Source organism: Nematolebias whitei, chromosome 7, assembly GCF_014905685.2.
Source record: "Nematolebias whitei isolate Nwh7 chromosome 7, NemWhi1, whole genome shotgun sequence".
NCBI classification, from domain to species: domain Eukaryota; kingdom Metazoa; phylum Chordata; class Actinopteri; order Cyprinodontiformes; family Rivulidae; genus Nematolebias; species Nematolebias whitei.
In genome coordinates, this window is record NC_056504.1 from 27,908,217 (window position 1) to 27,934,126 (window position 25,910).

Here is a 25,910-nt window from a genome sequence, read left to right on the forward strand (position 1 = left end):
CATGCAAGTTAGGTGAAGTAGCCATTTTGGTTCAACATGCAAGTTAGATGAAGGATCCTTGGAAAATCCAAAATCCAAGATGTCCGACAAAGCAAAAAAGGAAAAATAGTATATAATCGGTCAATTTTAGTGATATTGAGCTGAAACTTGGTGTGGTGATAGTTGAGAATGTTTCCTATCAAATGCTGTATCAAAATCAAAAATCCAAGATGGCCAACAACGCTAATTTTAAATAGCTTTAACTCAGCCATTTTTACACATAGAGAGCTGAAATTTGGTGAAACTGTAGCTGAGAACGTTCTCTATAACATAGGGAATCCAAATCAAAAATCCAAGATGGCTGTCTTAGCTAAAAAAGAAAAAATACCATAACTCAGCCATTTTTAGAGCTATTCAGCTGAAATTTGGCATAATAATAGCTGAGAGCAAACCCAAACATTTTACTATTAAATCAATAATTTAAATGGGCAGCAGCCTAGCAGCCACCGTCAAAGTTTCTCTAGGAACTTTCTAGTTTAATGTTTATTCTTGTTAAGAGACAAAAACATTTTATTTTGTTGTGGAATCAAAAGTAATTAAAGTTAAAGTATAATTTCTTGTAAATCTAGGGCAGATTAACCTTTACTTTCAAAAGTTAGAGCTGCTTATGTTCACAGTTGTAGGCCAACACCACCAGTTTATTTGGTTCTTATAATTTATAAGCAAAATTTAAGAAAAGGGCTTCGCTGGTTGTTCTGGACCTTGGACCTTTCCTATAAATTAAATCTGGACCTTTAAATGTTACGTTTAATAATCCCTGATTTAGATCACTGGTTTTACGAGATATCATGCACCTGTTTACAGCTCAGGAATTAAAAAAAAAAACATGATCATTATCATTTAGACATATTACAGTGCAGATCTACTTTACCTTCATTAATGAAGCTGCATGTACAGTAAATCATCATGCTTCCTTTTATGACTGAGACTTTTACTATTTTATCCACTTATACGCTGAGGTTTTTTTAATTAGCATTTGTCTGTTTATTTAATCTGTTTTCACAAGCAGTATTCAAATATTTTACTTCCTTATTAGCACTTGTTAGGATTGCAAAAATTATTTACATTTGTGAGTATTTATAACAAGCTAGAGAAAATCAAGGAAATTTTATTTACCATTTATATATGTGATCATTGCATTTAGGTATTTCTTAGACTGTTATTATAAATAGCAGGCAAAAAATAAATAACATAAATAAATTGCACTGCTTACCTGGCCCCATACCGAAGCTGAGAATATAGGCAAAGATGCAGGCCATACTCAGGTAAGGCATCCAAGATATATAGCGCTGTTTGGATTTTTGGATGAAAATAAAACAATACACAAAAACAGATTATAAAATATACATTTTTGAAAATATGATGAGTAGGTTTAACAAGGTTAAGCCAGGTCCTCTGGACGGACTCTTCTTTGTTGAAACATTTTGTCTTTTATCCAAAAAACTTCTTCAGTCTGATAGAAGAAGTTTTTTGGATAAAAGACAAAACATTTCAACAAAGAAGAATTTGTCCAGAGGACCTGACTTAATCTTGTTAGATTTATCTACCTGGATTATTGAGCATGCATCATGATATGATGAGTAGGTAAAACTTTAAAATTTGCTATGCAGATTTAATTAAAAAGTTATTTTAATGCACTTTTAAATTTTTTTTCCTTTTGCACATCCAATTTTGAGTCTTGTCTGAAATCTAACTCATGGCTCCATTTTCTTCATTACATAAAAACATCGGAGAGAAAACTTAAAAATCTGTCTGCTTAGAGTTTTTACTTTACTAGCTGCTTTTATATAAATTAAGCTGCATTTCTTCCAGTTTTGATGACATAAAGTTGAACCCATAATGTTTTGAGAATAGGGTAAACGCTGACCTCAAATGAGAGTGCGATTGTGAAGACGATGGCCCAGATGGTCATAAAAAGGAACCCTCCCATCAACATGAATCTCCGACCTTTACGCTCCACCAGCAGGTTCTGAAAGAGTTAAAACCCTGATCAGGCTGTTTGTTTTTCATCAATCTTTTACTTTAGACAAACACCAGCCAGTTATGAACAAATCAGTTTAACCTACAGTACGCCCATATGTAATAATGTTCAGTACAAATGCACAAAAATGCAACAAAAAGCTAAAGAGTTTATGTAAATTATTCATAAACCGAATTTACTGTTCAACTAGAAATATTTTAGATGCTTTAACGTCCAAAAAAAAAAACCAATTATTAAAAGTATGTACATTTCTTTATGTGCCATCAAGTCTGAAGTTTAAGGTTTAGATTCTGTTTAAAGCAAACTTTTTGCAACACATATTTTGTTCTGATTAATCAAAAGTGGCAACATGAGATACTGGTGTGTCCTTCGAGTCAAATTATTCAGCCGGTAGTCATCAGGAAATGTTTTTGTTGTTTAAAAAAAAAAGGCCGAAAAGCGCATTTAAAAAGATCAGTGACAATTTTTATGAGCATATTAAAACATTAAAAAAATTATTCTATCTTGCATGAATGCAATTCTGCAGACACTAACAGCAAAATGTTCCTTTAATTTATCTCACTGTTCAATTTATGTAATTTATATGGTCTAAAAACACATTTATCAAAACTAATTAATATATTTCACATTAAGCAGCAAAACTATTTCAACCAGTTGTATTCAAATACATTTTTTGTCACAAACTAAAGTTGGATGATACAGATATATGGAGCCACATCTGAGGAAAATATGTAGTTATCACTCGCTGCAATGAAAAGATATTGCCTGTGCTTCAGTGTATATTTGTTATTCTGTTAGCTAAATATATTGTGAATCAAATTCTCTGAACATAATAATTAGGGGTACATCAAGAATTTAATAATTTTTGGAGTTAATCCAGTTCAACATGGCCATGACATGCAAGCAGTTTGAGCAAACATAATTTTTTTTATATCTCATCAGTTTTTTAGATATTGAGCTCAAAGTTGCCATGGTAGTAGCAGAGACTGATCCACATCACAAACTCTGAACACTATCAAATCAAAGATCTTTGCTTAAAACTTTAGTCTGAACGGTGGCGAGCAACATGTATTCCTTCAAGGAATGCTTCTTTGCAATGTGCAAATGCTTCAAAGCTGTTTTTTATTATTGACTTAAAGACGCATCCCGGTCCCAAACATCTAACTTGCTGTTTCTTTTCGGAGGTTTAAAAGGGTGAAAAATTGATCAACGAGTTGATGATGAGGAGAAGGAGCTACAGCTAATAAGAGAGCAAAAGACGAGGTGAAGGAGCACAAGATGGGGAACCGCAAAAAAGCAAACATGCAAATGAACAGAAAGTACAACAGAGAGAGTAGAAAAACCAAAGTGTGGTCTGAAAACACTTATGAAATTATTTTCAGGATGCAATGCCATGGCAAATTCAGGAGGAAAAAAGCAAGAAGAAAAACAAAAAGTTCTTCATAGCTGTCAGTATGAAGGGAAATCTGCACAGCAGCTGAAACTATTTAATTCAGTTGGTGGTTAAGTTTGGGAAAAAGTCATGTGTGACCTCCAACCACAGGTTACTTACAGTATGAACCAATCAAGACTTACACACTTTAAATTATAACTGAATTATGCACTCAGGTGCCTTTAAAACCAAAAGAACATAAATTGAAATCCAATTCCTCCAGTTTTAGCTTTTCTCCATTGGCTCCCTGTCAAATTCAGAATTGAATTCAAACTCTTACTTCTAACCTACAAAGCCCTCAACAACCTAGCTCCATCTTATATTACAAACCTTACTGTTCCATATTTTCCTAACAGAGCACGTCGCTCTCAGACTGCAGGTTTATGGTACTTGTGGTTCCTAGAGTTTCTAAAAGCAGAATGGGAGGCAGATCAGGATAATCTCTTGTGGAACCAACTTCCAGTTTCTGTCTGTGAGGTTGACACATTGTCTACTTTAAAGATTAGGCTTAAGACTTTCCTTTTTGATAAATCCTATAGATAGTGTCGACTTGGGATTCTTGAGCTATCCCTTAGTTATGCTCCTATAGGCTTAGACTGCTGGAGGACAAATTGACCACATTTCCTCACTCTGCTGCTGTCTTTATTTGCTGTACTCTACCTGTTAAGAGGGAGTTTTTCCTTTCCACTGTGGCCTTTGTGCTTGCTCAGGATGGAAGAGTGATGAAGTGAAGATTCAATGCAATCTGCTAGCTCCTTAGATAGAGAACTTTTACTATTTTTTTTTTAATGTATATGAATGTTTTTGTGCAGTGCCCTGAGACAACTTCTGTTGTGACAGTGCTGTTGAAATAAACTGACTTGAATTGAAATGATACACTGATACAATATGTCTGATTAATTATTTTAACTACCACAAGTGTAACAAGGTACAGTATCCAATAGATAACATGTCAAGTCCTAGCAAGGAAATAATCTGTTTATTTTTCTCAATTTTGTTTGTTCTTTAGAAACTTTTATTGACCATTTAAAAAACCCCAGATGTACCTGTTTATGTTGACCACTTCACATTGATCTACTCCAAGTATCCTGACAGATTTAAAGGAAGTTGTACCTCCAGCAATAAAATGCAGCTCCATTAACTCCCATGTCTCTCTCTCTCTTTCAGATTAAATAACACAAGCAGTAAGGGTACTTACACACATAATGCAGGCTGTGAATTCACAGGTCCCAGTGCCAACAGTGATATACTGAATTTGATCATTGGACATTCCTGCCTCTTTAAAAACACAAGATGCATAGAAGTAGATCTGCAAAAAGAACAGAATATGTAAAAATACTAAAGGGTATTATTGCTTGTTACTGTGGCTCAAATGACAATAAGCTGATTATGCAAGTATTTGTACACTCTGTAATTGTGTCAACCCAAAAGTCTCCTTAAAATGGCTTAAAGCCTCTAAACTCAGGAATAATTAATCAGCATTTTCTGCTGCAAAGATGTCAAGTTAAATCCATTTAAAGCACAAACTGCTGATGAATCACCTGGAATTTCTAATCATCATATGCTTATAAAAAGAAATTTTGGCCAGAAAAACCACCCATTCCTGCTTCTGTATTGTAGACTCAGTTCCACTGATCCATACAGGTCATAACCCTAACACATTTCTAAACACAATCCATCTACCAGTTTTCCGTCAAAGATCCTGACAGTTCTTACAGAGTCATTCCCACAGAGCTGCATGGCGCTGCTGATGATGATGACGGAGATGAGCTGCCAGCGCACGGAACGATCCATGAAAAGCTCCCAGGGTCGGCTTGGTCTCATGCCTTTGGTTTCGGCTTGTTCCTGCAGGATCTCATCAAGCTCGCCGCTCTGGACCTCACAGCCCCTCAGACGCCTCAGAGCTGGACAGGAGAAAAAAAGAAAAGAGTATGGCCTGAAGATATGAGTATTTTATACAACAGTAAACTTTTAAAAACAGAATATTTTCTCAGTCATCCATCCATCCATTATCTTTAGATGCTTCTTCCTTTTCGAGTCACGGGGGTCACTGTGCTCATGTCCAGCTATCACTGTGTGAGAGACAAGAGAGTCCTGGACAGGTCTCCAGTCCATCACAGGACCACATAGAGACAAATGAGACAAACAACCCTTCACCTCTCATTCACACCTAGGGACAATTTAGAGTTACCAATCAGTCTAACATGCATGTTTTTGGTCTGTGGGAGGAAACTGGAGTACCCGGATAAACCCACACATGCACGGAGAGAACATGCAAACTCCACCCTAAAAGGTCCATGGACAGGGATTTGAACCAGAGCAACCTGCTCACTGAGAGGCAGCAGCTCTACCAACTGTGCCACCGTGCTGCCCTTTTCACAGCCATGTATTATATAATATTTTTCACTACATTTGAGTGTGTATAGCAGTTTACAGCCTTCACTCTGCAGAGACAAAGCTTTTTTCCTGTCTATATTTTCTTATCTTACATTTTGAAATTGTAAATTTGAGAACTGTGCTTTAAATCAGGGGTTCTCAATTTTTTTCACATCAGATCCATAAAAGGATTAGCAGAAGCTTTTAAAACTAATAGTCACCAGCTTCCGAGCACAAACTTTGCTAATAACACTATAGCAAAAGTACACTTCACTCTCAGACTGCAGGCTTACTTGTGGTTCCTAGAGTTTCCAGGAGCAGAATGAGAGGAACATCTTTCAGTTATTAGGCTCCTCTCTTGTGGAACCAACTTTCAGTTTCTGTTCGTAAGGCTGACACATTGACCAGTTTTAAGACTGGGCTTAAGACTTTCCTTTTTGATAAATCCTATAGTTAGGGTTGGCTTGTTATGCTCCATTTCTATCTTAACATGTGATTCTCGACCTGCCATTGTGTATCTGTTCCTCTTCCTGTTCCTCTTAAACCCAGCTGGTTGAGCCTGGTTCTGCTAGTTTCTTCCTCATGAAGGAGTTTTTCCTTTCCACTGTCGCCTTCATGTTTGCTCAAGATGAGAGTTCTGCAATGAAGTTAAATTCAAAGCAGTCTGCTCCTCAGATAAAGTGTTAACTTATTATTTTTATATATGGAGGTTTCTGTTCAGTGCCCTGAGATTACCTCTCTTGTGACTTAGCGCTATATAAATAAACTGAATTGAACTGAATAAAAGCCATAATAACATCACAAACGATTATGAATCATGGCACTAATTTTAATCAAACATTGAAATTATAATAGAAAACATATCAATAGAAATTATTTCTAATTTAATTCTGATTTTTGGAGATCATCTTTGGACTCTCATTTGGTGTTTCATGACCCACAATGGGGTCCTGATCCCAACTTTGTGAACCACAGCTTTAAATAATCAAGTAATTTTAATTTATTTGATTATTTATTTATTTTAGTAACTCTGTTTTAACAAAATTTATTTATTTGTTTTCCTGAATTACGCTTTTACTATGTTTTCCAGTTGATTTTTTACATATGTACTGTAAGTATTTGTATATATTTAAAAGGAGTTATTAATTGGGTCTGGATTAAGTGTGTACCGTGAAGGCAGTAATTGGGACAGAGCTGGGACCAAAACAAATGATCTCAAAACCACAAAAAAATACAAAATACAATAATGTAATTTTAATGTTATGTGATCTTTAGTTTTATATACAGCACTTTCATCTGCTCTGATTGTTTTTAATGCGCTTTACAAATAAAGTTGGTTTGATTTAAAGTTGACTTAACAGTCAGTGAGAAAAATTGGACTATATATTTATGACACAGTTCATCACTTCTTTGTTCTTGTGCAATTCACTTCATTTCCTGTCTTATTTTGAAGCCCCCTGTTGAAGGGCTGAGTCTAATTTAGTGATCAATTTGTTTAATTAGTAAAGCATTAAACAGCTGGTCAGCTTTTATTTTGAAGAGATTCACATCTAATCTGAGGTGGCTGTGGCTGAGTGGTTAGAGCAGTCGTCCTTCAATGCAAGAGTTGGGGGTTCAAATCCACCAGCAGTCATATGCTAAAGTGTCCCTGGGCAAGACACTGAACACCTCGTTGCCTCTGCTGTGTGTCCCATCAGTGTATGAATGCGATAAAGCTCTGATTAGTCTCTTTAGAATGATTTGTTCATTTAGCTTTGTAGAGATCTAGTGTATGAATGGGTAAATGAGGGCACAGATTGTAGAGTAAAGAGCTTTGAGTATCTTGATAAGATAGAAAGGCGCTATATAAGTACAGTCCATTTACCATATTTAAATAAAGGAAGATCATCTTCAGAAATGTAAACTATGGATCTGGTCAGCTGGTCTCTCAATGCAATTGATCAAATTTTCTCAATGAGAAGACAGGGTGAAGGAGAGCCCTCTTGACACTTGCAGCTGGATACACGATGGATTCCTGGGGGAAGTGGAAGATCGTGTGTCTGTCCATCTTGTCGGTCGAGGAAGTTGAAGATGTGTACATAATTGGATTTATGATAACAGGATTTCTGCTTTTTGGAGATGGTGGTTACCTGGCATATCGACAAATACAGAAAACATCGGCAGCAGTACTGGCCGTTGTAAGGCTGCCTGGCCTGTGTGAAGGAATGTGCCATGCTGTCAGCACTCAGACTCAAACGCTGTGTGACCTGAGCCGTAAGCTGGACGCGATTTCTGCTGAGAATTGCAGGCTACTTGTGGCTCCTGAATCTCACTGGCAGGAAGGAATAGATCTAGGAGAAGTTGTAAGCTCAACTCGACATATGTGACCACAAATTTGGCTGTCTGGAGTTGCCATTGAGTTGTACTAGCGAAGAATGTAAAGGCAGATGGAAATTAACAAAGTTGGCCTGACCCAAAATAAATGTTGCTATCTGAATCTGGCTCCCACTGTGTCGGGCTTGGAGGGATGACTATCTCAAATTCTCCTGGATATTGTTTAAACAAGATGCTGTGCTCCCCCTCTCCCCTACCCGCTCCCTTCCCCAAGGACATGGACCTGTGTCAGAGCTCTACCAAGCCGGCTGATAAACACTGCACCATTATCAGGACTATGGCGGGGGGGGCGCTACCTGGACGGTGCTCACGGACTACTTCTCCTCAAGCTCACTGCTGTTGCTGGCCCCCTCATTTTGCCCCCACCCCCCACAAGGAATGAATTTAAAGTCAAATCCCTAATTGTAAAGCTGAACAAAGTATGCATACAAACCATTAAGACAGGCCTCTTTATCGCCTCTGTCGATGAGCAGGTATCTGGGACTCTCTGGGAACCACGGCAGGGTCAACAGCTGGATGAAGCCAGGAATGGCATTACTGGCTAGAAGGTACTGCCAACACTCCTCACTTCCCAAAATCTCCCTTTAAAACAAATAGTGCAGACAATTGAATATAAATTACACTTAAAGATATAAAAAAAAGATAAGCCAGTTTTAAATAATTGTACCTGAGTCCAACCACCTGTCCTAACACAACCCCGAACGATGTGAAAACAGCCGAGGACAAAGAAATGGCTCCTCTTAAGTGTTTCGGTGCACTTTCTCCAAAATACATGGGCTGCACGTTCATGCTGATTCCTGCATAACAAATACATAATCTCTCATCTTATTCTGTTGTACGTTTGAATAAGTTATATAGTCAGAGGGCTGTGTAAACATTACAACATACCAGCGTTTATCCCGATAAGGACACGTGAGATGATGATCATCTCAAAAGACTTGGCAGCTCGACTCGTTAGCGCTAAGAGAGCACCGCTCATGAGGAAAATATTATTCAGCAGCAGACTTTTTTTTCTTTTGGAGGGAAAAGAGAAGAGAAAACGAAGTGTTTGTGTTAAAACATACAGATTTCCAGCTAAAACATGGGCGTTTGTCACGAGAAAGCCATTTTTAACATATTTTCTTTTTTCTTCTTTTGGCTGCTCCTTTCCTCAGGGGTCGCCGCAGTGAAATATCTCGCACAAAGATTTGACAATTGTTTTTACGCCAGATGACCATCCTGATGCAACCACAGACCACCGAGCTACCACAGCCCTCTGTGTGGAGCAGAGAGCTGCTATCTAGGGTGCCCGAGGGAGCAAACAGTGAACAGTTTAACACTGATAAATACTGTGCCTTGAAAAAGCTTTCAGTGCACTACTCAATCTTTTCCACATTTTTTCACACAACAACCACAAACTTCCAGTATTTCAATGAGAGTTTGTGTGTTAGACCAACAAGTGAGACACAATTGTATAATCACTAATGTTCTGTACCAAACTTCTTAGACTTGGATTTACACAGATTAAAATAAACACAGCTGAACCAAAATCACAATAAAATATTTGAAGTGACTGTAATGTGGCAAAAAAAAAAAAATGTAAAAAGTTTAAGGGGTGTGAATACTTTTTTCGAGGCACTGCATTACCTTCTTTTTACATGTTTGTGACAACAGTCAGACATGGTTATCACCACATTGTTCTCATACACATAAATGGAAAATGTATTCACAGATAAACATGTATTTTCTTGATATTAAAAGACGTTCAGGCTGCAAACAGAATGCTAAGAAGCCTTCCAGATTAAAACTTTTGCTTTCTTGCTAGCTGATATGTACTCTGGCGTATCTAACATTAACAACAATCATGTTTTATTTCAGAAAACTAGGTTACTTTCTTACAAATCATTCAAATCAAAGTGATGTTTCAGACTTATGCAATCCTAATGAGCAGAAATGTTTCTGGCAATTTCTAGAGAAAGTAAATGAACAATCTCTCTTCAGAATGACAAGTTTATCATTTACCGCCATGACAGTACCTCCCGAAGCGTATCGTCATAGGTCCTGCAATAAGAGCTCCTGCAAACCCCCCCAACGAGAAGATGGAGACGATGATTGTCCACAACAGCATCACCTGGTAGTCCTCCAACTGGATGTCCCATCGCTGCAGGAAAGTCTCGTTGATAAAAGTTTGAATAAACTGTAGAGAAAGGAGACAAAGGTCAACGTTTTCAATTTAACTTGAGTTAACCATCGAGTCCAGACAGTGGTTTAAACTCACACTTGTTACTTCTGTGTTGCTCACATTTTGATTTGTTGTGTTTATTGGTCAATACTAATCCTCAGAGACTAAAATAAAACACGGGTTTCTATTTTTGAGTTGCAGAATTATTTTTTTATTTTATTTTTATTTAGCCTTTATTTATCCAGGTTAGTCTCATTGAGCCACGAGAACTCATTTTCAAGAGAGACCTGTTTAGGGAGCACATGGTGGGGGTTAAGGGCCTTGCTCATGGGCCCAGAGTGGGGCGAATGAGGGTGGGGGCAAGTGTGGGTGTTTCACCTACCCCACCCACAATTTTGATGTTGTCGGGGCCGGGGCGTGAACCGGCGATCTTCGGATCACAGGCCCACCTCTCTAAATTATGTTTTATTTATCTAAATGTACGCCATTTAAACATCAGACTACACAATTAGCCCAGTAAACTAAAACCGGATGTTTTACAACAAGATGACAAATCACTGACACAATAAACCTAATCATCATTTGTGCCCCCCATAAAACACAGTGGCCCAAATATGAAATCTCAAAAAGTCTGAACGTTTTTTTACATTAGTTTCCCAAAGCGTGAGATACTTCACCACGATGTGAGACGTTGTTAATGAGTATTTGTGCTGGCACATGTCTGCTGACTGTTTTACAAAGCCCACAGCTGAAAAGTGAAGGTGGAACCTACTAGTTTTGTCTGCATTTGTGTCTACTCTGTAAGCAAAATATCCCACAAGAACCAAAGTTATTTTTAAAGTTTGATCAAAACAGCTGTATCTTTGTCAAGATGATTTTAGTCTGAAACTCTGGCATTAAAGTGATGCTCATTCCTTCATTTATTTAAATTATTTTACTATTTATGATTGCAACTTTAGTTAACTGTGGGAACTCCACACACAAGCAATAACTTACAGTGGTGGGAGCGTTGATTATAGCGAGGTTGTACCCATACTGAAGAGTTCCTCCAATGGCTGCAGAGGCAACCATCAGCACCAGAGTCAGAGGACTGCTCTGTCAGGACAAGAACAGGTGGACTTTCAGTGTCAGCCAGAACAGGAGAGGACAATAACCAACAAATCTCGACTTATCCTTGAATATTGTTTATGTTTGCTAATGTTGATACAAACTATCCATTTAAATCAGAGCTGTAACACTACTGACTTAAGACATCAAATATACTAATTCAACCTTTATTTATACAGGTTAGTCTCAATGAGTCACAAGGACTCATTTACAAGAGAGACCTGTTTTAGACAAAACACAGATACGGTGCACACGTGATAAAGTACACCATAGATAAAGTATACAACAATAAACAGCCATAAAATGCATATAAGATAAAAGAAAACAAAAGTTGTGATATCAAACAAAATAAAATCAAGCTACATAATGAAACAAGGTAAAATATATATATATATATATAAAAATAAAAAAAACCAGGAACATATCTGCAATGAACTTGATTAAAATCCCTCAGAGAGATCAAAGTCGACAGCTTCAGATCTTTTTGCAAGGTGTTATGAAATACATGTCATATATTCAGAGCACATGAACATAAAAGAGTTTCACAAGTCAAAAAAGAACAACTAAAAGAAGAGTTTACCTTCTGTGACATGGTTTAGTGATGGTAAGCGACTGATGGTGTCAGACCGAGCAGCAGAGGTCAGCCCACTTCAAATATCCCTCTCTTAAAGCCTCGACACGCACACGCGCGTGCAGCGTGCTCGTGTCGGGGATTTATGGCCTCTTGTGATTGGCTGCAATAATTCTTGTTAAACGTCACAGCAATGATTTACTTTGACTCTTTACCTCAAGTTAAACGATGTTAAGTTCGGGGGTGGCAAAAGAACCAACGCTGCCGAGAGTGACCGGCACTGCAGCGCATGCGCACAGAGATCGCCGAAAGGCGCATAAACTTGAAAGAGCGGCGGCGCATGCGCAGATAGGCCAAGTCTGGTGCAAAGAGGGGAACTGTGCTACGACGGTTTTTTCTTAAAAAGTAAACAAGTGCACGAAAAGATAACTTTAATTATATATTGTTATATAATATAATATACCAAATTTTAGATAATAAATAAAGTAATAAATTTCAAACACTATTTTAATTCATTTAGGACAGAAATGAATCAACCCTGACATCCTCATCAAGACATTTTTGTTGGGACAAGCTGTATTAACAGTCACCAGGTTTCTGTGACTGTCGACAGTACAGGAGAAGTAATAAAGTTTTCTGTAATTATTATGCAATATTTATTTAATTTTAAAATACCAAATTTTTATGGCCTTTCTCAGCCTACAGGTGACCGTGTTTTTTTAGAAGTTTTTTTCTGCCAACATATGCTGCCATATATATATATATATGCCATATATATATACATATTCTGCCAACAACTCTTTCATTAAAGAGTAACAGATATCCTCAGTGACAGAACGGCGGATGTCCAGCAGATGGCGCTCGTCCGTTTCTTCCTCTGCTTCATAAAAAATCTCAACAAACCAACCCTTCAGTCCACGTGCTCATTTCGTTTAGAGAAAACAAACAGGTTTAAACGTATGTAGAAGTTACAATATCACTTGTAAAAAGCAAGATATTTTATGTTAGGTATTAGTTACAATGATAAGGATGCAAGTTAGCTTTGTGTTTTAATGTTGCAGTATCTAAATGAAAACAGCAGACACTATATATATATATATATATATATAGTTTCTGAAGCAGAATAAAAGGAAAATTATTCAAAATATTTAACAAAAATGAGAGCCTTTAACTTAGCTAAGAAGTTCCAGGTAATTATTTATAGATATTAAACAAAAAAACAGGGCGTCATAATGAGGTCAGAGCGAGCCCTCCTCCTCGGGCTCTAATTGGTCCCCTCTGAAAGGATTACACGAGTTTCCTCAATTGAGCACGGTGAGGTGAAACGCTCTGCACGAATGAGAGGAAAGCGAGGACAGAAAACTCGGCTGAAGATACTTTTCATTGACTTCATATCTCTCTTTTTGTTTGTTTGTTTTCCTAGCGGATCAGATGTTTGTGTTGGACGGCGGTCAACAGCTCTGTCCTGTGATTAAATGGTCTGCAACGCTCATGTGAAGGTTCCTCAGCATTTCACTGAACCCAGTCGACACAATGTTTTGGATTCTCTGGGATGCTCTTTTTCTTCTAGGCGGTGAGTTGAGTTTGTTTTTATCATTGCTTCAGTTGCTCAAATTTCAAATGATGATTCATGATGAGCTGGTGATGATTGGATGACGTCGCTGCTGTGTGTTCATCTGTTTAATGGATGCTCGAAACTAGTTGCTCAGCAGAGCCAATAAAACACATTAAACAGGTCACATGGCACTCAGGCGCTTCACAATGATTTCTGGATGTTTGAAATTATAAAAAAGTGGCATTATTATAGCAAATTTGTATATTTTTGCATTTTTTCCAAAGGCAAAGAATTATTGTGTAGATCAGTGATCCCCAACCGTTTCATCTCCAGACCCAAAGAACATTAATAGATGCATGTTACCCCAAATATTGATGTTCAGGTGTATAAACTTGAATAACTTCACTAAACATAAAAAATAATGATCGCATAAACAGTCCTAGCAATTATCATACCATTTTTATTACATCGATAGTTATGTAATTTATTCATAATGATTGAGGTGAATATACCTTTAGAAATAATTTGTGCAGTAAGTTTGTTTTCTGAAGTACATTTGAAAAGCTTCAGGTGGTGTTTCATGACCTGACCTCAACTTTGGAATCCACTGGTTCAGAACACGTGGGCAAGTCGTCCAAGGGCCAGAAGAAGCCTTTTGGCCATTTTGATCTGGTCCTTGATGCAATCAAACAAAAACTTGTAGAAACAATGACAAGATATATTTTTATTTTATTTATTTATTTATTTATTTTACTTTATTTTTATTTTAAACACCTTAAAGAAAGTTAAAATGAGGATGTCTTCTTGTTGCGTTTTGCACCTAACAAACAAGCTTGGTGCATATTCTCCAAGCCATGTTCACATGTTCCCTGAGGTCAGCCGACCAGTTGCTCCTCACAGTTCCAGGATCTCGTCTTAAGCGCAGAGGTGACAGGGCCTTCTCTGTAGCAGGACCTAGACTTTGGAATGAGTTACCTCTGCTTGTCAGACAGCCCCCCCCCCCCCGCCCCCCTCTCGGTTTTCACGTCCCGTTTAAAAACCCACTACTATTCAGTAGCTTTCAACACAAGATGATTTGTGTTTTGATCCTGTATGCTCCACACTGGTTTGTCGTCATTATCTGCATCGTTTTTATGTCTATATTCTGATTTACCTCATTTTGTATATTGCTTTGTGCGTTACCTGTTTTGTCTGTACAGCACTTTGGTTGGCCTTGTCGCTGTTTTAAGTGCTTTATAAATAAAGTGGTATGGTATGGTATGTTTCCAAGTTTTATGTATATTTGTGGCAGCATTATAGCAGCACATGTCTGGCATAGTTACATTATGGGTTTTGGTCATTTGTAGTGTTTCCGTGTGGATAAAGATACTTCTAGGTACTGTATCATGTTTATGAGACTATTTCTAAAAACGACAAAACAATTTTGGAAAAAAAAAGTTTAAGTGTAGACAGGGTCTAAAACAATACGAACAGGTTTTAGTTCCCAGGTTGTATGTTTAATATCCCTAATTGTAGTCTAAGAACACAAGAAGGGAAACGTGTTAGGAGACAGAGGGAAAAGCGGAAAGTCAAGAATGTAGAACTGAGGGTTGCTACTTTTAAATGTGGGGACAATGACAGGCAAAGAGAGCTGGCTGACATAATGCAGAGAAGGAAGGTAGATGTTTTATGTGTCCAAGACACATAAAAAAAGTTTGGAAGGATCTGGATGAAGTGATAGAGAGTATTCCCAAGGAGGAGAGAGTGGTGATCAGAGCAGACCTGAAGAGACATGATGGTGAAGGAAACAGAAAGGATGAGGAAGTGATGAGTTGGTTTGGTGTCAAGGAAAGAAACCAGGAAGCACAGATGGTGGTGGATTTTGCCAAGAGAATGGAAAGGGCTACAGTCAACACTTATTCTCAAAAGAAGGAGGAACATAGAGTGACCTATAAGTGTGGAGGAAGGAGTAAGCAAGTAGATTGTATGTAGAAGAGGAAACCTGAGGGAGATTGGGGACTGTAAGGTTGTGGTAGGGTTACCATATAAGCAAAACAAAGCGAGCCTTTTATTCCGAGTGTGCATTTTTGCAGATGATGGAACATTTTGTATAATGGATACATTTGGCCATGTTTGAAGTCAAGCTATGGCCCTTCAGTCCTTTTAAAGTAAATCACAATGGCCCTCAGGAAAACTCAAGTTTGTGTTTCACAGAGTGCCTTTTATTTTTCCCCTGCAGGTCCTCTCTTTGGAACAGGTCCCAGCAGTTCAACAATAATCAAAGCCAACATTTCCATTGATGCAAACGTCCCTGCTGCTCCAAACACATCCAGCAGCAACTATTTGATGACCGCTAGCAAAGACACATTTACAACTGATATCCCCACATATAAAAGTAAGTCCATCCAAACACTTTCTGCAGGAGTACATTTCTGTCTTTGTCTCATTATACGTGTGCCCTCTTATCACCAGATCCCTTTGTTTCATCTGAACTACAATGGACGGGTCCAACAATTATAGGTGCTACAGTTCCTGTTTATGCCACGTCTGCTGATCTTAAAGATTCAACGCGCAGTAGCCGAACATCCACAACTACTAAAAAACCTGCTACAGCAGTCAACAACCATCCAGTTAAAAGTAAGTTTCAGTAAAAGCTTCACGTGAAATGAGCTATTACTCAACACCATGTCTGTTGTCCCAGCAGTAGAGCGCAACATTGTATTTTGCAGTGTATCTACATCATGCAGACAGTGTGGCGCACACTGATAATTGATCCTCTTAGGAACATTGTGGGCAGCTATTATAACAAATCAAAGATAATGAGCTGTATATTTATCTGTTGCACAAATAACTGGTCCTACAGTGTTGAGTTGTTGTCTGAAAAAGCAACTTACTCTCCCCTGAAGGCTGGTTTCTGTGTCAGCGTTCTCACATGGAAAGGGAGAGGGCTTGGTAGATGCCTGAGGGACAACAGAGTGCTTTCACCAAGTCTGAAAGGAGGATACAATGCATGTGGGCTGCAATCCAAAGGCCCATTTACTGATGGAATGGAGTGTGTGACGAGGGCTGTAATGCAGCTATCTGTCTGGATACTCATCCTCCTCCTCACCCTTGAATGCCACACTGTGCCGTCTTGTTTTGGATACTTGTGCAATATTGTTGTTAGTTTACAGCTTACATCCAAGAAACCTTCTGTTATTGTCCAGATCTAGTTGCCCCCGTGTTTCATCAGAGTGAAAAGTGAGATGGTTTGTTCAAGGTTTTAATTTCTCCTTTAGAAACTGTTGTTGCTTCAGGGATGTACCTTCTCTTGATGCAGGCAGATGAACAGAGACTTTTGTTCCTTTTCTCACCAGGGGTTTTCTTTGACTCTAATTGTGCCTCCCAGGTAAACTGAGAGATGTAAGCCACCACAGCAGGGAAGAAAAGGCTTAGCTGCCTGTCGTTGGCATAGGCGTTAACTTCAGTCTTTAGCATGTCTCCGTTTCATGTTTCCAAAAAGGCTTTTGCTATTCTAAGGTTTTCTGATCTCTTGTGTAAAACAAAACCTAGTCAGTTGTTACACTTGACCCCATGAACACGCCTTGTTTACCAATTGACCTAAATATTGGGACAATTTCTGGCTATAATATCTTTAATACTGTTTAATTTTTTTTTTTACATCGCCAACTTTTAACCTTTCAGCAGCGGATATGTTTTTGTTAAGTTTAATGTTTTTGTCTGTGTGTGTCTGTGTTTATGTGTATGTATGTTATCAAAATACTGTCATAAATCCATCCAGCCTTCCATTCATCCATCCATCCATCTATCCATCCAACCATCCATCCATTATCTTTACTAGCTTCTTCCTTTTCGGGTCACGGGCGTCACTGGTGCCCATCCATATCCAGCAGTTACAGTGTGAGAGACGGGGGACACCCTGGACGGGCCGCAAGTCCATCACAGGGACACACAAACAATGGAATTTTTTTAATGAAACTTACAGAAAATTATCATTAAATGTACATTTAAAACTGGTTAACTTTTTGAGTCACCCAGATTCAAGATGGCTGCATCTGAATAGCTTCCTGCACTTCACTATTCCACCACCAGGTTTCCTTATCATCCATTCTCTGTCCAGATGACACACCAAGTACTTTCCTACCTGTCTTTCTAATTACTGTTGCTGTAATAGTCCAGTCATTTGGAAGCTCTTTCTTACCACCCAGAGCCTTTAACAGCTCCTCTCTAAATGCCTCACAACATTCTTCCTTCTTCATCTTCCACCATTTAGTATTCTTCTCTGATTTTACTCTTTTCTTCACAACAAGTCATTCTACACACAACCATCCGATGCTGTCTGGCCACGCCCTCCCCTGCCACAACCTTATAGTCCCCAATCTCCCTCAGGTTTCCTCTTCTACACAGAATGTAGTCTACCTGTGTACTCCTTCCTCCACTTTTGTAGGTCACTCTATGTTCCTCCCACTTTTGGAAATAAGTGTTGATTATAGCCATTTCCATTCTCTTGGGAAAGTCCACCACCATCTGTTCTTCCTGGTTTCTTTCCTTGACACCAAACCTACCCATCACTTCCTCATCCCCTCTGTTTCCTTCACCAACATGTCCATTCAGGTCTGCTCCGATCACCACTCTCTCCTCCCTGGGAATACTCTATCACTTCATCCAGATCCTTCCAAAAATTGTCTTTCTCCTCTACATCACATCCAACCTGTTGAGTTTAACCACTGACTATTTTTAGCATTAGACCTTCTACTTTTCCCTTCAGATACATCACCCTATCTGACACTTTTTTTCACCTCTACTACATTTGGTAGCTTGTCCTTCTGGACCACCCCTACTACATTTCTCTTTCTATCCACACCATGATAAAACTGTTTAAACCCTGCTCCAATGTTGCGAGCCATGTTACCCTTCCACTTGGACTCTTGAACACGTAAAACATCTACCTTCCTTCTCTGCATCATCATCTGCAAGGGCGGCTGTGGCTGAGTGGTTAGAGCAGTCGTCCTCCAATGCAAGAGTTGGGGGTTCGAATCCCACAGCAGTCACATGCCGAAGTGTCCCTGGGCAAGACACTGAACCCCTTGTTGCCTGCGATGTGTGTCCCATCAGTGTATGAATGTGATAAATCGCTGATTAGTCTCTTTAGAATGATTTGTTCAATTAGCTTTGTAGAGATCTAGTAGAGTGCTGTATGAATGGGTAAATGAGGACACAGATTGTAGTGTAAAGTGCTTTGAGTGTGTCAATAAGATAGAAAGGCGCTAAATAAGTACAGTCCATTTACCATTTGCATCATGTCAGCCAGCTCTCTACCTTTTCCTGTCATTGTCCCCACATTTAGAGTTGAACCCTTAGTCCTACATTCTTGACTTTCCTCTTCTCCCTCTTTCTCCTGACACGTTTCCCTCCTCATGATCTTCGACTAACAGTAACACAATTTCCGGCAGCACCCTGTTTGTCAACAGCAAACAGGGTTGTTGTTTATCCGGGCCTTGACCGATCTGGTATGGTGTCACTTGGATGAACTTGCAAAGTAGTTTTGGCAAAAGTGTTTTGCGTTGAATGCCCTTCCTGACACAACCCTCACTATTTACTCGGGCTTGGAACAGACACAAGAGATACACTGCCTTGTGCTCCCTAGTGGCTGGTTTATTGTTCACATTAAACCAGTGTTCACATTTCCATTAATGTTTTTAACCCTGTAGAAGACTGATATTGACCCATTTAGTTGTGTTGATTTAATGTAATGTGGAAAAATATGCAGTGAACCAGGACGAGTCTAAAATGTCTTTCTTTGCCTGTTCATGATATAACTAAAAGCAGTAATGATGGTTAAATTTATCGTAAATAAAAAAAATTAAAAAGAGTTTGCAGACCTTTCAAAGGATTCTTAGTTCATTTTATACCTTTAAAACAAAATAGTCTTCCTTGAAGGAATACATAATGCTCCCTACATATATGTCAAAGTTTTAAACGAAGATCTTGCGCCTGGGTGCCCTGGCTCTGCCGGGCCTCTGTTGGGGGTTGGTATGACCTCGGGACTCGGTGTCCATGGCCGGATCTACAAACCGGATTCCAAAAAAGTTGGGACACTAAACAAATTGTGAATAAAAACTGAATGCAATGATGTGGAGATGGCAAATGTCAATATTTTATTCGTAATATAACATAGAAGACAGATCAAAAGTTTAATCTGAGTAAATGTAACATTTTAAAGGAAAAATATGTTGATTCAAAATTTCACAGTGTCAACAAATCCCAGAAAAGTTGGGACAAGTAGCAATAAGTGGCATATAACGAACAGCTAGAAGACCAATTAACACTAATTAGGTCAATTGGCAACATGATTGAGTATAAAAAGAGCTTCTCAGAGTGTCAGTGTCTCTCAGAAGCCAAGATGGTAAGAGGATCACCAATTCCACCATTGTTGCGCAGAAAGATAGTGCAGCAATACCAGAATGGTGTTACCCAGCGTAAAATAGCAAAGACTTTTAAGTTATCATCATCAACCATGCATAACATCATCAAAAGATTCAGAGAATCTGGAACAATCGCTGTGCGTAAGGGTCAAGGCCGTAAAACTCTACTGGATGCTCGTGATCTCCGGGCCCTTAAACGTCACTGCACCTCAAACAGGAATGCCACTGTCAAGGAAATAACAGAATGGGCTCAGGAATACTTCCAGAAAGCATTGTCAGTGAACACAATCCACCGTGCCATCCGCCGTTGCCAGCTGAAACTATACAGTGCAAAGAGGAAGCCATTTCTAAGCAAGCTCCACAAACTCAGACGTTTACACTGGGCCAGGGGTAATTTAAAATGGAATGTGGCAAAATGGAAGACTGTGAGACCCCAGACTGAGTCACGATTTGAAGTTCTTTATGGAACACTGGGACGCCATGTCATCCGGACCAGAGAGGACAAGGATAGCCCAAGTTGTTATCAACGCTCCGTTCAGAAGCCTGCATCACTGATGGTATGGGGTTGCATGAGCGCTTGTGGCATGGGCAGCTTGCATGTCTGGAAAGGCACCATTAATGCAGAGAACTATGTTCAGGTTCTAGAACAACATATGCTCCCATCTAGATGTCATCTCTTTCAGGGAAGACCCTGCATTTTTCAACACGATAATGCCAGACCACATTCTGCAGCAATCACAACATCATGGCTACGTAGGAGAAGGATCCGGGTACTGAAATGGCCAGCCTGCAGTCCAGATCTTTCACCTATAGAGAACATTTGGCGCATCATAAAGAGGAAGGTGCGACAAAGAAGGCCCAAGACAATTGAACAGTTAGAGGCCTGTATTAGACATGAATGGGAGAGCAATCCTATTTCTAAACTTGAGAAACTGGTCTCCTCTGTCCCCAGACGTCTGTTGAGTGTTGTCAGAAGAAGGGGGGATGCCACACAGTGGTAAAAATGGACTTGTCCCAACTTTTTGAGGATTTGTTGACGCCATGAAATTTGGAAACAACAGATTTTTCCCTTAAAATGATACATTCTCTCAGTTTAAACTTTTGATCTGTGATTTGTGTTCTATTCTGAATAAAATATTAGATGTTGGCACCTCCACATTATTGCATTCAGTTTTTATTCATAATTTGTTTAGTGTCCCAACTTTTTTGGAATCCGGTTTGTACTCTGGAGGGGCGGGTTGCCGGCGGGGCCTGTGGACTCGTCGCTGCAGCCTCTTGGGGTTTCTGCATTGAGGTTGCTGGGGATCGCCCGGGGCTTCCCTTTGCTTCTCTCTCTGGGGGTGCGGGTGTCCATGTTGGGGGACTCCTGGAGTTCCGGGCTTGGGGGCCGCTGTGTGTCTGTGGTTCCGGTCTTCCCTGTGTTACCATCATGTCCTGTGTGGATGGGTCTGTGGGTCCCCACATCCACTATTGAACATTTTTATGAAGAAACCTTATAGTGATAAGCATGCTCACACAGGTGTTTAGATTCAGGTGTTTATCAGATACACACTCAGTTGGGTTGTGGTGGCCATCAAATATATCTTGTATTACCATGTATTGTATAAAATACTTTCTAATGATGTTAAAAGTATCATTATATATGTTGTTTGTTGTTGTGGTTTCTCGGTTTTGTCTTGTCTTTTTTTTCCGCAGGTCTAGAGGCAGACTTCAATGATGTTGATTTGTGTTCTCTTTATACCTCTCTCTCTCCTCTATTCCTATCTCATTCTTTACCTTTTAACCCTTCTCTCACTTTTCTGCTTTGTCATCTTCTTTGTTTTTCATCCCCATGTCCATTACATCTGAAAAAAGCCCATCGCAAATTCTAATAAAATTTAATTTTCATATCAAGTGGAGCATTAAGGCCAGCCATAATGCTCTGCTTGTGAAAGTAAATCTGTTGGGCATCACTTTGACACTCAGACAATAATTCTAAGTGTCACAATGCCGGACAGGACAAGGGAAAAAAAAAAAAGATATTGCATGATCCGTCATTGCTTCAAGTTTGTGTTGGGAATGACTCTCAGCTACAACCACAACAAATCTTTGCTCAATATCAGTGAAACTGACTGGATTAAAGCCATATTTTATGTCAACTAAGTCTGATTAGCTGAAGTGATAAACACCTGCACAGTCCAGGATTTATAATGCTCTTCAGAGTCACTGATTTAATTTATTATTTTTAAAAACACCTGTTGGTGGCATCAAAACATCCATAGTACTTTGTATCATCCCCCTGGTGGTTGGATGCTTGTCTCTATGTTGCATCAGAGCAGGTCATCCAGCATGAACACAGACTGAAATGTTGCAATGGAGTCCAAACTTTGCTTTCTCGCTGCTCTGTGCACCGACCTGTAAATGGAGCAGAGCCACCGCTTGAAAAAAGCGGTCTATTTTGTTGTTATTGTTGTCGATTCAGTTCCAAACAGTGCCAAAGTCTCACTTTAGAGCTGTGTTTTGTTTACAGAAAAGCATGGCAGTTCTTATTTTCTCTCAGTTTTACTTTTTCTGATTGTTTTCATTCAACCTTTATTTATACAGGTTAATCCCACTGAGCCTCGGGGACTCACTTACAAGAAAGACCTCATTTCTTTAACAAAGAGTGATGACAACAGTGGACAACGATAACAATAGACTGTCATAAAGGAGACATACAATTTTTTTTTTTTTTTTTTTTTTACTAATTAAAATAAAATGGCAACCAAAAGGACAGTCAAAAGGAAAAAGTAGCAAGGAAAAATAAAACCCCAGCTAGAAATGAACATTATATTACATTATGAACATTATATCGGATGTCTCTCAAATGTTCGATAATGGAACTCAAAGAGCTTGATGCCAGTGATAAACACTGTCTGTACGTATGTTATCCTCACAGAGTTTGTGGCAGCGGCTGTTCGCTCTCATTTTGACGACTGTCCAGACTCCCACCAACATTTCTGCTTCCATGGCACGTGTCGCTTCCTGATACTGGAGGAGACGCCGGCATGTGTGTAAGTCAAACTTCACACATGGAAACTGTTTCATGTATTCATCTTACTTACTCAAAGAAGCCACACTCGAGGACACAAGACAATTTTTAACTGGTTTTACTTGCAAGGGCATACTTACACAATAGACTTACACAGATGTAAAAAAGTTCTATATGCATGGAGCCCAGTCACAAGAATCTGCACTGGGCAGTGTGTGAGAATTGTTATTTACACACTTATTAGCTCTCTGCTCAGAGGCAGGCCCTGATGGCCTCGGCCACACAGCACATGCAGGACCAAATCAGCTCCTCATTCCGCCGTCTCTGAGAGGGAAAAGAACTCTCTGATAGCTCACACATGGTTTGTGGATAGTTAACATTAGTAGTGATAAAACATCCATAACCCTAGACCAAAAATCCCCTGACAGAAACCTTAAGCTTTATCAGATGTGCTGTGGTTGTTTTGTCATTTCAGCTATGCAAAGCTCCTTGTGCTCCTTTCAACCTCTAGAACTGTACTTTTATGTTGGAGCAAAATGTTTTCATCTGTCAACAGAGGCTTGAATAAAATCTTAAGATCTAAATCCGTTAGTAGTGATTGATGGCTGGACTTGGGGTGCTACGGTTTCTGCCTTTTTAAAAGGCCATTCTGGATGAAGTGCAGATAAAAGCACACAGGAAACCTGCCATTTTCATCCAAATTAGTTGGAACAAACATGCTGTTCCCATTGAAGCAGCAGAGAATAGTGTTCACTAATTTACAAGACTTCTCTTTCGGTAATTTTAAGCTGCATTTAATTTTGAATGAGCTCTTGATTGATTTTTTCTGTCTGGGCTCCAGGTGCCACCCAGGTTTCGTTGGACTGAGGTGCGAGCACGCAGACCTGCTCGCTGTGGTGGCCACCAATCACAGGCAGCAGGCCGTTGCTACAGCGCTGGTGCTGTGTGTGATCGGCTGTGTCCTCATTATGGTGTTGTGTTCTTTCTTGCAGTAAGTTGTTCAGTTTTAGCGTTGTAGCGGACAATCAGCTGCAATATTTAAGATAATAAGCACCAAGGACCGCTGGGTTTTCATTTCCCCTCCTTTTCTTCAGTTACTGGTGGAGGCAGGACTGTCGGAGGCAAACTCGTGCACATCTCTATGTGACAGAAAAACATGGAGCATCCTACTATCCACCGGAGAGTGGTGCGTATCTCTTATTTGCGCATTGTGCTTAATACAAGTGTGTGTTGAACGTCACATTTCCATGAACATAAAATGTAATTGAGCATGAGAATGTTAAAGTGACAGCAGTGAAGGAGCAAAAATGTCCAAACGTGTGTTCATTCGACAGTCGTGCTAAAGCAAAGAGTACACGGCTTCACTTGGAGGTGGAGATGTAAATCCCAGGCTGTAAATGAGAAAAAACTCTTTGTTTGAGATGGGCTTTGTACAGCATGTATCAGATATTAAGTTGTTCTGTTGTCAAGAAATCCTTTAATTTGCTTCATAAGCATGTCATTGTTTTATGCTTATGTGTAGCTCTTAGTCTAAGACATATTTAATTTGTGTGAACACGTCAAAGATTTTTTTGTTTTATCACCAGGAACTGTTTCCTAAATTGATCAGCATTAGTCTGATTGACCAGAATATTGAACCTGTTTTTGTTTAAGTTACAATCAAACTAAAAGGAAGTTGACGTATTTCAGTAACTGAAAGAAGGCCAGCTGTGTTTGAGTGACTCCTGTATTTCAGGGACCAGACCAATTCACCTTTATTGTGGCTGTGTTTCTGGTCACCCAGTGCAATAATGTAGCTCAGTTATGATTTTACCAGTTCTCCTATGGGATTATCAGCCGGTCATAAAAAGTATAGTTTAGGGAAGTCTCCTGTAAATAAACGGAAAAGGGTATTTTGTAGTGCACATTAATTTGTTCATACGGAAAAAACACAGAGCACAAATGCAGTATTAATGTGGTTGAATGTTACTCAGCAAGCTGCAATTTGAGTGGACACGTTCAGCTGACATTTTGGCTGAATTAATATAGTAAAAAAAAATCATCCCCTTTTATTTAAAGTCATTTGAATGAAATACAAATGTTTTTTGTGGCACAAACCTATTGTTTTCATGGCCTCCTTAGTCTTTAAAGTTGTTTCCAGGACTTCGGGAAGGCCATGTAAAGATTTGACAGCTTTATCCATTCCACATCCGCAAACAGATGTTTGTTTGAGGTCAGCAAAGTGCAGTTTGATGACTTGAATGCATGATAACGAAATTTGGGGTTGTCCAGTTTTTTTGTCATCTTTTTAAAATTTACAAGTCATGTGTTTGGTTTCAAGCAAACCCACCCCAGGATGAAATGTTACTGTCATGTTTAAAAGCTGGAAGTGTTTGTTTTTGGAGTCAAATTTCTCACTTTTACATTTTCAAACATACCCTCAAGCTCGACTTGTTGACTTTTGAAAGGACAACAGATGTCCCAGCAACTTCCATTCATGGCAGCACAATGGCTCAGTGGTTAGCACTGTTGCCTCACAGCATGAAGGTTCTGGGTTCAATCCCCGGTTGGACCTGGGGTCTTTCTGTGTGGAGTTTGCATGTTCTTCTCGTGCTTGCATGGGTTTTTTCCGGGTACTCCGGTTTCCTCCTACAGAACAAAAACATGCATGTTAGGCTGCCTTCAGGCCCAGGCCTCTCTTGTAAAAGAGATCTGTGATCTCAATGGGATTTGCCTGGTTAAATAAAGGTTAATAAATAAATGGTAGACCGGTACTTTGGTGGTTCTTGGTTTGTTTCTGGCCAGTTAAATCAATTCTTTGGGGACAGTTTATGTTCTGTTTCATACGTTGGCAAAGTAGCTACAACTTGTTTGAAATGCTTAAATGCAAGTGTTCAAACCTTCTTTTTTTGTTTATGAATG

At 39.2% G+C, this 25,910-nt stretch overlaps 2 protein-coding genes across 2 annotated transcripts in view; one reads left to right on the plus strand and one right to left on the minus strand.

The window, feature by feature from the left end:
• The window catches only part of LOC119412347 (solute carrier family 2, facilitated glucose transporter member 11-like), a 17,753-nt gene extending 5,692 nt beyond the window's left edge, over nucleotides 1-12,061 (minus strand). Inside the window, exons 1-10 of the mRNA XM_037679337.1 lie at nucleotides 12,050-12,061; nucleotides 11,359-11,457; nucleotides 10,217-10,377; nucleotides 9,090-9,214; nucleotides 8,869-8,998; nucleotides 8,635-8,783; nucleotides 5,169-5,356; nucleotides 4,651-4,761; nucleotides 1,907-2,008; nucleotides 1,253-1,328 (exon numbers count right to left, since the gene is read on the minus strand). Coding sequence (XP_037535265.1) covers nucleotides 1,253-1,328; nucleotides 1,907-2,008; nucleotides 4,651-4,761; nucleotides 5,169-5,356; nucleotides 8,635-8,783; nucleotides 8,869-8,998; nucleotides 9,090-9,214; nucleotides 10,217-10,377; nucleotides 11,359-11,457; nucleotides 12,050-12,061 — 1,153 coding nt within the window. The remainder of the gene's footprint in view (nucleotides 1-1,252; nucleotides 1,329-1,906; nucleotides 2,009-4,650; nucleotides 4,762-5,168; nucleotides 5,357-8,634; nucleotides 8,784-8,868; nucleotides 8,999-9,089; nucleotides 9,215-10,216; nucleotides 10,378-11,358; nucleotides 11,458-12,049) is intronic.
• A 3,406-nt stretch (nucleotides 12,062-15,467) lies between these two features.
• Nucleotides 15,468-25,910, plus strand: part of tgfa (transforming growth factor, alpha) — an 11,149-nt gene continuing 706 nt past the window's right edge. The window contains exons 1-6 of the mRNA XM_037679785.1: nucleotides 15,468-15,543; nucleotides 15,814-15,969; nucleotides 16,047-16,211; nucleotides 22,917-23,031; nucleotides 23,851-24,000; nucleotides 24,104-24,195. Of these exons, the coding sequence (XP_037535713.1) occupies nucleotides 15,468-15,543; nucleotides 15,814-15,969; nucleotides 16,047-16,211; nucleotides 22,917-23,031; nucleotides 23,851-24,000; nucleotides 24,104-24,195 (754 nt within the window). The remainder of the gene's footprint in view (nucleotides 15,544-15,813; nucleotides 15,970-16,046; nucleotides 16,212-22,916; nucleotides 23,032-23,850; nucleotides 24,001-24,103; nucleotides 24,196-25,910) is intronic.